This window comes from Siphateles boraxobius, unplaced genomic scaffold (assembly GCF_051911475.1).
Source record: "Siphateles boraxobius isolate OS27281-9 unplaced genomic scaffold, OSU_SipBor_1 77, whole genome shotgun sequence".
NCBI lineage: Eukaryota > Metazoa > Chordata > Actinopteri > Cypriniformes > Leuciscidae > Siphateles > Siphateles boraxobius.
The window spans coordinates 9,822,504-9,838,675 of NW_027509205.1; the positions used below are offsets into that span (position 1 = coordinate 9,822,504).

General features: G+C 38.6%; 1 protein-coding gene across 2 annotated transcripts in view; it reads left to right on the forward strand.

Moving 5' to 3' along the window:
• pkig (protein kinase (cAMP-dependent, catalytic) inhibitor gamma) overlaps window positions 1–15,431 on the forward strand; it is a 43,146-nt gene extending 27,715 nt beyond the window's left edge. For both annotated transcript variants that reach the window (XM_077218846.1, XM_077218844.1), the window contains exons 2-3: window positions 13,379–13,557; window positions 14,654–15,431. In XM_077218846.1, coding sequence (XP_077074961.1) covers window positions 13,407–13,557; window positions 14,654–14,736 — 234 coding nt within the window. In that variant the 5' untranslated portion in view covers window positions 13,379–13,406 and the 3' untranslated portion in view covers window positions 14,737–15,431. The remainder of the gene's footprint in view (window positions 1–13,378; window positions 13,558–14,653) is intronic.
• Window positions 15,432–16,172: the final 741 nt, after the last annotated feature.

A 16,172-nucleotide genomic window follows, 5' to 3' on the forward strand; every position in this document is an offset into this window, starting at 1 on the left:
ATGACTTGTCTTAAAGGGACTTTGGCTAAACTGAAACTATACATGACATTTTTCCTAATTGTATTAGAATCACAGTGTGTCATTTTTATGAGTATCTTATTTGAGAGCATACAGGTCCTTCTCAAAAAATTAGCATATTATGATAAAGTTAATTATTTTCCATAATGTAATGATAAAAATTAAACTTTCATATATTTTAGATGCATTGCACACCAACTGAAATATTTCAGGTCTTTTATTGTTTTAATACTGATGATTTTGGCATACAGCTCATGAAAACCCAAAATTCCTATCTCAAAAAATTAGCATATTTCATCGACCAATAAAATAAGTGTTTTTAATACAAAAAAAGTCAACGTTCAAATAATTATGTACAGTTATGCACTCAATACTTGGTCGGGAATCCTTTTGCAGAAATGACTGCTTCAATGCGGCGTGGCATGGAGGCAATCAGCCTGTGGCACTGCTGAGGTGTTATGGAGGCCCAGGATGCTTCGATAGCGGCCTTAAGCTCATCCAGAGTGTTGGGTCTTGCGTCTCTCAACTTTCTCTTCACAATATCCCACAGATTCTCAATGGGGTTCAGGTCAGGAGAGTTGGCAGGCCAATTGAGCACAGTATACCATGGTCAGTAAACCATTTACCAGTGGTTTTGGCACTGTGAGCAGGTGCCAGGTCATGCTGAAAAATGAAATCTTCATCTCCATAAAGCTTTTCAGCAGATGGAAGCATGAAGTGCTCCAAAATCTCCTGATAGCTAGCTGCATTGACCCTGCCCTTGATAAAACACAGTGGACCAACACCAGCAGCTGACATGGAACCCCAGACCATCACTGACTGTGGGTACTGGACACTGGACTTCAGGCATTTCCTTCTCCCCAGTCTTCCTCCAGACTCTGGCTGATTTCCGAATGACATGCAAAATTTGCTTTCATCCGAAAAAAGTACTTTGGACCAATTCAATTCAAATTTATTTGTATAGCACTTTTCACAATACACATTGTCTCAAAGCAGCTTTACAGAAAGTGCATTTCGGAAATGTACATAGAAAAATACAGTTAGTTAATCATGTATTAATTTATGGCATAACATATCGCCGGCTTTGAGTCGTCTCTTCACAGGCGTTGGGGCATCTAAAGTCTCCGTGAGAGGCTGGATACAAACTGGAGCTGACGAACGCTATTTACCTCAGAAAGGTAACAGCAGAAAGGCAGATGGGAAATAATTATCATAGCTGATGTTCATAATGTTAATGCATTCGAACTGATTCAGCAGTAGTATTAAAGGTTAAGCATTAAGTGAATGCTTGGTTAAAGAGATGCGTCTTTAATCTAGTTTTAAACTGGGACAGCGAGTCTGAGTCTCGGACAATATCAGGAAGGCTATTCCAGAGTTTAGGAGCTAAATGCGAGAACGCCCTCCCTCCTTTAGTGGACTTAGATATCCTAGGAATGACCAGAAGCCTCGAATTTAGTGATCTTAAAGAGCGCGATGGATTGTATGGCGATAGAAGGTCTGTTAAATACACAGGAGCTAAACCATTTAGGGCTTTATAGGTCAGTAGGAATACTTTGTAATTGATACGTAACTTAATAGGTAACCAGTGTAGAGATGATAAAATAGGTGTTATATGATCATATTTTCTTGATCTAGTAAGAACTCTAGCGGCTGCATTTTGCACTAACTCTACCTTGTTTATTGAGGATGCAGGACAACCAGCTAATAAAGCATTACAGTAATCTATTCTCGATGTCATGAATGCATGAACTAGCTTTTCTGCATCAGAAACAGATAGCATGTTACGTAGCTTAGCAATGTTTCTAAGGTGGAAAAAGGCTGTTCTTGTAATATATGAAATATGATTTTCGAAAGTCAAGTTGCGGTCTAGTATAACACCCAGGTCTTTTACTGTAGTGGATAAAGTAACAGGACATCCTTCTAAATTAAAGTTGTATTGTAAGGGATTTTGTGGGTAGTTTTTTGGACCAATAAGTAGTACCTCCGTTTTATCTGAATTTAATAGCAGGAAATTACACGTCATCCAGCATTTTATATCATTTAGACACTCTGTCAATTTAGATAAGTTAGTGTTTTCATCTGGTCGTGATGAGATATATAATTGAGTGTCATCAGCATAACAGTGGAAATTAATTCCATGTTTCTTATAATATTACCAAGTGGCAGCATGTATATTGAGAATAGCAGAGGGCCTAACACCGATCCTTGCGGCACTCCATAGTCTACTGGCGTTATCTTTGATTTTTCCCCATTTAAACAGACAAAATGGTAACGGTCTGATAAGTACGATCTAAACCAGCTTAATGCCTGTCCCTGAACACCAGTGTAGTTTTGTAGTCGATCCAAGAGTATTTTATGATCGATAGTGTCGAACGCAGCGCTAAGATCGAGTAGAACTAGTATTGAGATACAGCCTTGGTCAGAAGCTAAAAGTAAATCATTTGTTATTTTAACTAGCGCAGTTTCTGTGCTATGATGCGGTCTGAATCCCGACTGGAATTTTTCATAGATATCATTTTCTTGCAAGAAAGAGCACAATTGAGCGGACACAACTTTTTCTAGTATTTTAGACATAAATGGAAGATTTGAGATGGGTCTGTAATTTGCTAAGTTATTTGGATCTAATTGCGGTTTCTTAATGAGAGGTGGTATTACTGCCAGCTTGGATATTTTTGGAACATGACCTAAAGATAAAGACGAGTTAATAATATTAAGAAGAGGCTCTTCCACTACAGGTAACACTTCTTTCAGTAGTTTAGTGGGTATTGGATCTAATAAACATGTTGTTGGTTTAGATGCAATGATAAGTTTATTTCTCTCTTCCTGTCCTATAGTTGTAAAGCGGTGTAGTTGTTCTAGAGGGGCCATAATTGAGGCTGAATCATAAGACATCATAGAGGAATGTATATTCACAATTGTGTTTCGGATGCTTTCTATTTTCTCATTGAAGTAATTCATAAAATCATTACTACTATATTGTAACGGAATATTTTGCTCTGGTGATGTTTGTTTATTTGTTAGTCTAGCCACGGTGTTGAATAAAAACCTTGGATTATTTTGGTTATTTTCTATTAGTTTGCGGAGATGCTCAGCCCTGGCTGCTTTTAGAGCCTTTTTATAACGTGACATACTATCTTTCCACGCGATTCTAAAGACCTCTAAATTAGTTTGTTTCCATTTACGCTCTAAGTTACGAGTTTCTCTCTTGATTGCATGCGTAGCACTGTTGTACCATGGTGCTTTAGTTTTCTCTCTAACCTTTTTTAGTCTAATTGGTGCAACAATATCTAGTGTACTAGAGAACATGGTGCTCAAACTGCTAGTCATTTCCTCTAGTTCATCTGTTTGTTTGGGTGCACTGCGCAGCTGAGATAGATCAGGTAAGCTATTTGAGAATCTATCTATAGTGGTTGGAAGGATTGTTCTGCCTGGTCGATAACGTGGCGCAACTTGACAAATTTCAGCAGTACGTATTACGCAAGATACCATGTAATGATCAGTGAGATCATCACTTTGCGGTATAATATTTATATCAGTTGGATTGGTTCCATATGATAAAATTAAATCTAGTGTATGATTTAGACGATGAGTGGGACCACTGACGTTTTGCGTGACCCCAAAGGAGTTTAATAAATCTGTAAACGCAGTCCCTAACGCATCATTTGTATTATCTACGTGTATGTTAAAGTCTCCAACAATTATTGCTTTATCGACATTGACCAATAGATCTGAGAGAAAGTATGCAAACTCTTTTAGGAAGTCAGCATAGGGCCCTGGAGGTCTATATAGGGTAGCCAAGGCTAGAGATAATATGGATTTGTTTCTTAAACAAAGAAGACCACTGAGCAACAGTCCAGTGCTGCTTCTTTGTAGCCCAGGTCAGGCGCTTCTGCTGCTGTTTCTGGTTCAAAGGAGGCTTGACCTGGGGAATGCGGCACCTGTAGCCCATTTCCTGCACACGCCTGTGCACGGTGGCTCTGGATGTTTCTCCTCCAGACGCAGTCCACTGCTTCCGCAGGTCCCCCAAGGTCTGGAATCGGTCCTTCTCCACAATCTTCCTCAGGGTCCGGTCACCTCTTCTCGTTGTGCAGAGTTTTTTGCCACACTTTTTCCTTCCCACAGACTTCCCACTGAGGTGCCTTGATACAGCACTCTGGGAACAGCCTATTTGTTCAGAAATTTCTTTCTGTGTCTTACCCTCTTGCTTGAGGGTGTCAATGATGGCCTTCTGGACAGCAGTCATGTCTGCAGTCTTACCCAGGATTGCGGTTGAGTAATGAAACAGGCTGGGAGTTTTTAAAAGCCTCAGGAATCTTTTGCAGGTGTTTAGAGTTAATTAGTTGATTCAGATGATTAGGTTAATAGCTCGTTTAGAGACCCTTTTCATGATATGCTCATTTTTTGAGATAGGAATTTTGGGTTTCATGAGCTGTATGCCAAAATCATCAGTATTAAAACAATAAAAGACCTGAAATATTTCAGTTGGTGTGCAATGAATCTAAAATATATGAAAGTTTAATTTTTATCATTACATTATGGAAAATAATGAACTTTATCATAATATGCTAATTTTTTGAGAAGGACCTGTATTTGGCAGACAATATTTTTATATTTATATTTTTAAGCTAAAATATGATATTTAACTTTTTCTTTTTGCTGTTTGTTTGCTTTGATTGCTTCTGTCATTCATAAGCATTATTTTGCTTTAGAGGCGTTTAACAATTTGAATGTAATGAGCTTTTTTTGTAAAATGTGATCAAAGATCCCTCCTCACATTTTAAGTGCCGTGAGAATGTGTAATGCACCAGCAAAGTTCCCTTGCGGTGGTCTCATAACCTTTTCCTGGAGATGCTGAACATGTGCCGGGAAATGTTACAGTATGCTGATAAGAGGCCGTGAAAGTGCAGCTGAAGTGCTTGGGGACCGTAAAGTTGGCATTTAAGAAGTCATGATAGCACAAAATGCTTGGTCGGTGGAAGAAGGTGCCCGGTCCTGATCCTGAGTAATATTACCACCATGGAAATTCAGGCAATGGCTATTTTCAATAATTTAAAAAAATAGTTGTGGACACACAAAGCAAGGCCCTTCAAAAGGAGGAAGGATACATAGGATGACAGTAGACAAACTTTGAATTGTGTGGGTTTTTTTTATTGCTGTTGAAATAATGCCAAAAAAACCAACAATGCCTGTGCAATGATGGCTATAGGGTGTTTTTTTCCTCTTCTAGGACTGAGCAGTCACTTACGTCTTGTGAACACAAAGTGTGTGTTCGTTCAGTTGAGCTGTGGCTCATTGAGTAAAAAGGGGAGTGCTGGAGCTGGTGCACTTATCTCAAGAGCAGCTAAATGTGCTTGGCTCTTTAGACAGGCTGGAGTCTATTCAACTTGATTAGATGCAGCTTCGTGGTGTCCAGAAACTCTTCCCTGATAAAGACAGAATATGGGACATTTTTCAAGCTCACTTTATTCCTTGGGAGATATTATATAAACATTGTTCTCTTGCCCAAAACTGGAGCTTTAAGCATATTATCAGCAGAGCAGACTCCTTCATCTTAAATTCCTTTTTAAAAGGGCTGAATTCTTGCAGTCAGCAGAGTGTGCATGTCTGTCTAATGGAAATAAGACATTTTTATCCAGACATCAATGGTTTATTGATCATTATAGGTGTAATCAATCATTTAGTTGTTGTTGTTGTTGCTATTTTGAGTTGAGAAATACACATTTCAGAATTATCTCTAACCTGTGTGTGCATTTTGCTTTAGAACCAAACAAGTTGACTTCTGGAACCATTTTGTTTATTATATCGCAATCGCAATATTTACCTCAATAATCGCAATATGACATTTTCCCCAAATTGTGCAGCCCTAATTTATTCCCACAGCCATGGGGGACATCAAGTTTAAGTTGGAAGTTATTGGCAGATTCAGCTGCATTTTTTTTTTTTTAATGCAGGTTTATTCCCTCAGGTAATGTTAAATTGAATTAATTAAATTCACTGTTTGTAAGGGCATACTGCTGCCACCACCAGATTTGACGTTTATTACTCTGAGGCACAGAGTGTCCCCATGTAGAATTGTAGCAGTAGACTCGTATCCTCCGCTGGGCGCTCGGGCTTTGCTGATAATATCAGTAAGAGCTCCCGTTACACTGTTCAGAATATCCCCCATTCATTAGGTCAACAGCAGCAAGGATTTGGGACTAGAAATGAAACCTATTTGCTTTGGAGGTGTGCTGATTCACACTGTATTCATGGCTCCAATAATGGGCTCCCACTGCTGTACTGTGCCGTTATATGATTCAACCATTATGGTGACACAGAGAACAAAGAAACTTTTCCATCTGTGATTGACAGTGCTCATGTTACAGCAGGTTTAATGAGATTAGTTTGCAGCCTTTCAATCCAGAGGTGATCTGTGAAGAGATCAAGTGTAGAGTGAACTAGATTGAAGGTCAGATTTACATTACATGATTCAATTGACCCAATTCCAATGTTTGCTGAACTTTAAAGATAGTGCGGAAAGCAAAAGCTTGTATTATCATTTTGTCTGCTTCCATTGCAAATCGCGCTGTTTTTACTTCCTTTCCAGCCTGACCTTTTCCAGATCAGCTGAGTAAATGTAGCAATGATCGCTGCTGTAAGTAATCACTGTGGTCTGTTGGTTCGAACTGTTGGTTCGTCATTCGTCACGGTCACTTTTTCAATGAATTACAACTTGATTTGACTATTGAATATTCGATCTGTCTGCTTGCATGGCATCCGATTCATTCATTTAATTTATTTCTACTTATGATTGAGGCATAAACCGATCTGAGAATATCGGAATCCATGAGCTTTTTTCCTGCTTGCACATTCGTGGGCCATATCTGATCTGTGCCACATGGGAGGGAATATATATATATATATATATATATATATATAAAATATATATTTCACTAAGTGTATAGTGTAAATGCAGATATCGGATATGGGTCACTTTTAAAAGCTGGTCGTCAAAAAAATCGGAAATAGTTCACAAATTGGAATTGGGCATTAAGACCTGCAGTGTAAATGCGACCTAAGTCTCTTGCATTTACGGTTCATCTCCTGCCTTTTGAGGAGTAAGGGTTTCTTGTCTCAAGGGTCCCATCTTCCTTGTCCAGTTCCGGCCTACACAGAAGAGGCTCTTTATTGACTGATTGAAGACAACAGTCTTCTGAGAGTGGCCGCATGTACTTTCAAGCCAGGGACTGATGGACGAAGTTAAGCAGTTATGAGCAAAAATATTTAAACCATCAATTGTAATTGCTTAGGCATATATTGACACACCCTGTGACCGGTTTGATGGACTAGAGAGCACTGGAGACTCACTAAGTATTCCTGTTGGTTTCTACACTTGAAAGCCACATGAATATGGGAGATGCACATATTTGTCCATAAAATGTATTTGCTTGTGGTCCAGTGTGATGACATTAACCTCCGAGTCATTTTATTTCCCTTTGAGTGTGCATTCCTGAGTCTCTGTCTGAACACTTTGCTTTTCATGGAAGTGTCATTCCCTCCTGAGGTTTGTGAATTGTGCTATTTGTGGTCTAGAAGGTCTTTCCATCACAGCCGTAATGTTGATAATTAAGACGGATAGTTTTGCCGAAGGGCCATTTATGGAGTTTTCTTGGAACCCAGCAATGTGACGGAGGCTTCATTAAGTGAGGAAAGTGTCATTTCTGAAAGACCAGTGAACTTCAGAGAATTGCTGTCAGTGGTGAAATGTACATATTTGTTACTTTCAAGTATTATTTGATACTTTCCCCTTTCCCTCTGAACTTGTCTAATTACACAGGCTGCATTTTCTACTGTACCTTTAAGACTTGTATATGTAAATTATTTCTGTTTTAATTGGACTTGTCCACATTCAGGAGTAGTTGTGCATGGAAGTTGCCGAGTATGAAAAATGTCGGCAGTGCTCCTAATGTCAGTCGACGAGCAGTGTCGGAAGTAACGCGTTACAAAAGTAATGCATTACAGTAACATATTACGTTTTGCTGTAACGCAGTAGTGTAAGGCATTACTAATCAATTTTTAGTAATATTTTACTCGGTACATGTTCGGTAAGGCTAGCGTTACAACAGACTTTTAGTTTTAATTGTAAAACAACAACAACAAAAAAACAGCAAGACCGCCAGACATTAACGAATGAAAGATGCAAGTAGGCTAAATTACCTGTTCGTGGTCAGTCAATAGGCGCGTGTGGTGTCCAAGTCTGTAAATAAAGACTAAATGGCAGCGTCTGATATATTTGTATAGCGATTTATTTTTTACAGGAGTGCCGTGAGGTATGATTTCGGCCTCTGTGCTCATGCTGGCCAGAGGAAAAGTGGCTAATGGTGAAGATGGCATGAAGAAGACTACATTCGCGAGATGGACGTATGCGCATTAGGCTATTCGTTCTGTGTTTTCTTTCTAAACAGTTAGGCTATGTTTATGTGGTATTTTTCATGTTTTCATCACGCAATCATGTTTTTGATGCCGTGGAAACGCGTTCATATAAGGGCGGCGGCGCTGCCGATAAAGCACCTAAAAGCTGTCACAAAGAACCGGCAAAAGCAATGATTAAGATATGTCAAATAAAGCTAGGAGACATGTTGATTGTTTATTAATAAAGTCAAGATGAAGTCAAGTCAAGAAGTTTTCTTTCGTTTTGAATTGTTCTGTTTACAAGTAGACATTTCAATATTTTCAGGTCTGTACAATTAATACAAAACGAAATTCACTTTAAAGAAAGGCTTCGTGTCTTCTGTGTAAGGTGTCTGTGAAAGTTTTAAAGCAGTCTTTTAGTGCCGCTTCAGAGCGGTCGCGTGCGTAACGGAGAACTGTCACGTCTGTAACATTGTTTTTTCCTCATAAATGCTAACACGAAAAATAAAATAAAATGAATAGGACTATTTTATGTTCTGTGGAGAGCCAACCCTTCTTCATTAGATTTGCGCAGTGTAATTCACAGAATTACAACAACAAAAAAATCGTTGCCTCCTAAAAGTTAAAGATTTTTTTTGTCACACATGACTGTCGATTTCCCTAATATTTAATATAAAACGCATGTCTAGACTGATATTTTTCTAATGTCTGGACTCCTTTCTGGGAGGAGCCTATGGATAAACAGACGTTTCAATATTTTGGTATTAATGCATTTTCTGAGAATTTGTATTATTATATAAGTTTTGACTGCAAGTCTGCAAATGTCATGTCCATAACGGTGGAATTCCCAAATTTTAAATAATTTATCCTCAACTAGTTTTGTGGTGTAGGTCTACATATTTTATAATGTTAAGTTAACTTCAAATAATACTAATAGTAATTTAAAGATGTGGTAGCATTGGATCTGGACGGTATGGATAACGCTGGGAGTTGGAAGGTGTGTGTCGCCATTCTGCAGGTTCTTGGATCTGAGTGTCGCGATTTCGGTTTCATATCGCATATCGTTACAGCCCTAGTCATTTTAGAATGTTAAGTTCTACTTCTGTATAGTTATTTTGGTGAAAGTAACTCAAAAGTAATACAGGAGTAATGTAACGCATTACAATTCTGAGACAGTAATATTGTAAGGTAATGAATTACTTTTAAATAACAGTAACAAGTAATATATAATGTATTACAGTTTGGAAGTAACTTGCACAACACTGTCGACGAGTGATTGACTCTAATTTTGAATGAAGATAGTTTGCAGACTGAGTGGCTGGTTTTCATCCTCATGATCCTAATATCTCATGATTTGTCCAAATATGGAAATGAGCAACGAGTTTATGTACCCAGTGGGCTGTGCAGACTGTTTCAGACACTGGACATACCCAAACATCTTGTGAGAGTGAAAGCGTAACTCTCTCAATCACTGCTTTTCTGTTGTTGTTGTTCTTGTTGTTGTTGTTCTTGTTGTTGTTGTTCTTGTTGATGATGTTGTTTTTTATTTAATTTAAATAAAGGTTAAACATGAATTTGTCATTTGTTTAGGCCTGCTGGCAACGCAGAACTCATTTAATGATAAACATGTCAGTGCTCAAGTTGGTGTTTTGTAAGCCTCTCGTTCTTGATCCCACAAGGACTGCAGGCTAAGGGTGAGTTGAGCCGTTTTCCCATTGGTATGTAAAGTGTTTTTGTGATATTCAGGGATTTGTGCACACACCTGCATCGTTTGTCCTCTGACGCTGCCTAGCCACAGTTGACTCCCGTTTCCTCCCTCTTGTCCATCTGCAAATAAAAGATTTGGTTCAGTAAGCTGGGTCACATGCAAGGGAAAATATATCAAATTACCTTTAGGGAGCCGTAGTGTCACTTTATTGTAATGAAATTTGGGAGAGTAAATGGAAAGTAACTGAACACTGTACGTTTAAGACAAGCAAAGCAACAGCCCCCTGTTGCCAGATAAACTCACTAAATATAGAAACTTTTACATAAGGATTTCCTGGCTGGAGCACTATATATTGGCACTTTGTATCAGATAGATTCTATGAAAAATAATTATAACTAAATGAAAAAATGATGTATATACAGGTCCTTCTCAAAAAATTAGCATATTGTGATAATTATAAAGTTCATTATTTTCCATAATGTAATGATAAAAATTAAACTTTCATATATTTTAATTCATTGCACACCAACTGAAATATTTCAGCTATTTTATTGTTTTAATACTGATGATTTTGGCATACAGCTCATGAAAACCCAAAATTCATATCTCAAAATATTAGCATATAATGAAAAGGGTCTCTAAACGAGCTATTAACCCAATCATCTGAATCAACTAATTAACTCTAGACACCTGCAAAAGATTCCTGAGGCTTTTAAAAACTCCCAGCCTGTTTCATTACTCAAAACCGCAATGAACTTTTTCACAATATGCAAATTTTTTGAGAAGGACCTGTACACCATTCAAACATTTGGGGTTGTTTTTAAAAAGTCTCTTATACTCATTAAGGCTGCTTTTTTTTTAAACAAAAAACACTGTAAAAACAGTCATTCTTGTAATATTATTACAATTTAAAGTAACTGTTTCTTAAGTTAAAATATTTCAGTCTTCTGTGTCGCTTGATCCTTCAGAAATGCAGATTTGGTGTTAAAAAACATTTCTTATCAATGTTGAAAAGTTACGTTGCTTCATATTTTTGTGGAAACCTTGATACTATTTTTCCTATAGGCCTACTTTTGCAATTGAGTTTGGTATCCTAGTAGCACAGCAATTTTACACTGTCAGACATCAACTTGGGGTGTTAAACATTTTGTGAAAGGACATTATTATGTGCACTTTTCAATAGAGCACAGCTTGTTTTGTTGGGGAAGATTTTCTTTAAAAGCCTCATGCACTTCGTGCGACACTTGCTTTAGTTTGTCCCTTCACTGCGGAGTCGGGGTCTCTGCAGGCCACTGTTCCAAATTCTTCTTCAGCTACCGTTGACCCCAGGCTTACCTTTGCTGACTTGGGTCACACCAATAAAAATATGCCTGCATTATGTTAGGACATGTGAGTGCTTGTAATTATAGATGCTGCATAAACAGGTTGATATTTGGAGAACACGCCAGCAAAGTTTGCATGAAAGTGAAATTGGCTCACCCTTCTCCTGGCCGAAAATGAGGTTGGGAGTATCAGGTAACTGTCATGCTGGTGCTGGCAGACGCTATGTGAGATGACTCAGCCTGCTAAAACACACATTGGCCAGTGTTGAACGTGCGCAGACTGTGATATGGTGGCAAACAGTTCAGGAAAACACTGCAGATCCTCTTCATTGTGATGCTAAATTATGTAAACCATAGCCATGTGGAGCTTCCTTGAACATTGCTGAGTTCCTTAGGGTAGTAAAGTTTATGCTAAATAATACATGGCTACTTTAAATGACCATCAATAGATAGTGTGGTTTAGTTATCTAGGAGGGTCTGACTGAACTGAACCAGCCGAACTTTGACCCCTTTGTTCCACAAAATTGGTATCCAAAAGTTAACGTATGTTCTGTTGCAGCACATTCTGACACGGGCATCCTTTGCTCTTTGCAGAAATCTATGTGTTCAGCTCCCCACATTTTGGGATATAATCATTACTTTTCAAGTTAAAGTCCCTCCCACTTTTCAGACTGTTCCTACACCCCTGATTTTCTCTGCACTACTGTAGCATTTGAGAATAATAGAAAGGAAGAGAGAACTATAAAAAGAAAGAAAAAAAGAGGAGGGTTGAAGGTTGAATAGAGAAATGGAGGGATGGAGCGAGGTGATTTCAAGAGAATGAGGGATGAGCAGAGAAGACCAGCACAAAGATTTATACCCTGTAATTTTCTCTGCCTGTTGCTCCCTCACACGTCACACCTCCCCCTCTGCTTCCAACACATAGCATCGCATTTATTTGTATTTGTCGTTTCCCTTGCCCTCTCACATTCCTCTGGAATATTCCTCCTTCTGTTGTCCCATCTCTTCAGACAGACCAGCTGTACAAATTCAGTGGCATTTAGAGTGATAAATTGTATAAAGTCAACAATAGTATTTGCAGCCCAATGTGACTCATCTTTGAGTGAAACAGGAAATGCGATCAGATGAAAATGAAGGATGGAATGTGATTTTATCCATCATGAATTGATTGGGTCTTGAAAAGTTGTCTCTAAAGTGGTTGGTGATCTCAGCCAAAAAAAGGAAAGACATTTCAGAAATGAAATGAATTGATGTGATTTGATGAAAGACTATATTTGAGTAGCACCTTAAGAAGTAACGTGAGTGTTAGTTTTGAGACATTATCAGCAGCGGTGGTTCAAAGTAAATGGGGTCGTTTTTTGATTTCATGTTGACTGAGTGAGTTTGTCGCTAATGTGTTTTTGGATGCATTCTCCGGAAGGATTCCTCTCTCAGCATAATGCCCACCCATGACTCTCCTTCTGAAAGCTGTTTGATGAGCTCCAAAAAGTGTCTAATCGATCGCTTTGGGTTTTATCTCTTGTTTGCGTGCCAATGAAGCTCCATTTGCAAGCTTGCACTGATACTCGCAAGAAACCCGGAGTGTAAACAAGCATGAAAAGAATGACGAATGCGTCCAGGGTTGGATGAATGCTTTTAGCTCTCTTATATAATTAGGCCATGAAATGAGTTCAGTGGATGAATCTATTAACTTTAGCGTTGAAATAGAGCCCCTGAAGTAATAATTACTCCAATTCATCAGATGGACTGTTCTGTCATGGGCATTACTGAACTGAGAGATTCACAGCTTTTCTCTGTCAGGAGGATTTCTTTTCAGAGCTCATTAAAATGGAGTTCTTCAAGAGTTTTTTTTTTGTTTGTTTACTCAAACTGTTGGTTGCTGTCTTTCTTTCTGGACCGTAAATGTTCTACCTTTTTGTCTGTCTTTTGTTTCTTATAGGTGTAATGAGAGGGCAGTTTGTGAGCAGATGATGGATGTTGAGGCTTCATATTCAGAGTTCATAAACTGTGATCGTACAGGTCGCAGGAATGCAGTGCCAGACATTAAAGGAGAGACAGTAGTGGTAGGGACCAGTGAACTAACCAAAGACATGGCTCAGATGGACCTGAATCCTGCAGGTACGTCACACACAGAGCTTTAAAGCAAGACAGCACCTGTACTGACATTTCTCCTTTTCCTTTAGAGTTGTCCTCATCATCATCATCCTCCTCCTCCTTCATTTTTCATAGTCATCTTCTTAGTCTCTTCCTCCTTTTCATCCTCTTTTTCCTTCTCCTTTTTCATTGTCGTCATCTTCTCCTCTTCCTCCTTCTCCAACAACTCCTCTATATCCTTATTCCTCTTCTTTTTCTTCTCCTCCACAATTCTCCATTTCAAACTTTTTTTTGATAGAATGTTCACCATTTAAATCTGTCATCCGTCTTACAATAAAGGGGACCAATGACAACTCTACTGTATTTGATTATGTATACAGTTTTATACTGAAATGTGTCATGTTATGAAAACAAGAAAATTATTATAAGTGAAAACTATAAAGTGGTTGTGATGCTATGAAAGCTAACCTTACTTAACTTGTAACAGTACTTTGTAAAAATATATTCTGACAGTAATTCGTATTAGTAATTCTGCACAACTGGTGTTGCTCTTGTGATAAAAGAACCGATAATGTCTCTTGACTGCCAGTGCTCTATTCGATCATGTTTATTATGCAACATCGCATCCGTATGGCCCCTGTAATGACTTGCTTTGTGAATACGATAAGACTGTGATACACGAACGCATTACAAGTGTAGTTTACAAAAGAGGATGTGAACCAAAGACTTTCACTGGCCTTTTCTTTCAAAATGTCCCTTACTTTATCCAAGACACGACTCTGTAAGGTCACAGCGTCCAGATTAAACACAAATAGGTTTGGTGAGTTTGAATGGAGGCTGTCACCATTGACAAAGATTTATTATCTGCCCTCTCAACAATAACCGCTTCCTTGACCGTTTCCTATTCGTATGGGAACTTTTCAACTCTTTCCTGGTGAAATAAGAGCCGCATCTGTCTCTATTTGACCCAGTTTCCTTAGTTCACATTCTTTGCACCATTTTATCTCGGAAATAACCTGAGACTTTCCCATGACCATGAGGACCCTGTCAAGAATGTGTAGCTGGGGATGTGCACATCTAATGTTGTGGCAGTACGTTTTGTCATATCTGTGTCTTGTAGAGGTAGATGCTTCTGGATCTCCAGCCCCTGATGCAGAGTCCTCCGGGAGCCAGGACAATCAGGGGAAAGAGGGACCGTCATAAAGATCAAGAATGACCCGGAGGAGAGAGGAAAGCTGAGGAGTTCTTTCCTTTTCTCATCAAAATTCTCCTCATCCTTGCTCATCAGGCAACAGTGAAGAGTTCCTCTCATAGACTGCCATTAAGGTGGACGTCCACCCGTTGCATGCTGTTGAGTGCCTAAGAGACAAATGGAGAAGACACTGCCTTTGCAAACACAGACAAATCTGTCAAGGACTGTTTGCATTCACAGCACTGAGTGAGGGAAAGTTGTTTTTTTTTCTTACAGAGGTTGAACAGAAGCACAGGCTTTTTGATATTTTTCCAACTTAAACTAAACCCGTTCAATCTCATGTTGAGCTACTGTATACTATTAAGTACCAAATATAGCCTTTTTGTTACTGCCTGACATGGATGGCTCAATTTTAATTCTCTTTTTTAAAACAATGACCACTAGAGTTGAAGGTGGTCTGATTATAGAACAGAATTCTCAAATATTGCCTGAGGTCTGAAGAGATTTGTTTCTATACTTCATTAGATACTGTAACACAAATGTAACATAATTAACAATATTTATGTAGTATCTTAAGTTAGTGCTTTCTGCTCTAGGCACTGTTTTGTGGTTTTTGTCAAACTCTCAAGAAACACTTGTTGAAACACATTGCATTTATATAGTGACTATAAATGGAAGTACCTCAAAATAAACAGGAATGATATTATTTCGCTTTCAGTGTCTTAATTTACAGTAAACATTGTCACTGTGTAGGAAAGTTATTATATATATATATATATATAATGGATTATCATTATACTAACCAAATAAATAAATATATGGACATAAAATTTAGTTGAAATTATACTTATACTTAGAAAAATAGCTAAATGAAGGGGCAATTCATATAGAATTCACATTCCACAGTGCTGCTTTCTCGTCGTTTTTCTATGTAAAATGTGCTACAGTGATTATGACATGATCTACGTTTTAGATGGACATGTAATAAAAAAAAGCAAGGCCTCACTTTTTCTTTTTTTTAAATACAAGTTTACCTTGAACGCCATGAAAGTAGCATCGGTTTTCAGCTATGCGGATACAAAGTTGCCATCGACGACAGCGAAAATACGGAAATATGAGACCGCAGAAAGCCCTGATTGACCAATTATGGTCGATTGTGGGGCAGTCATGGCCTAATGGTAACAGAGTTGGACTGGTGACCCAAAGGTTGCTGGTTCGATTCCAGTACCGGCAGGAATATGACTGAGGTGTCCTTGAGCAAGGCACCTAACCCCAATCGCTCCCTGGGCGCCACTCAAGACTGCCCGCTGCTCCGGGTGTGTGTATCCACGTTTGCAGTGTGTGTGTGTTCACTACTCACTACTCTGCTCCTAATGTGTGTGCACTTACTTGGATGGGTTAAATGCAGAGGTCAAATTCCAAGTATGGGTTACCATACTTGGCCTTC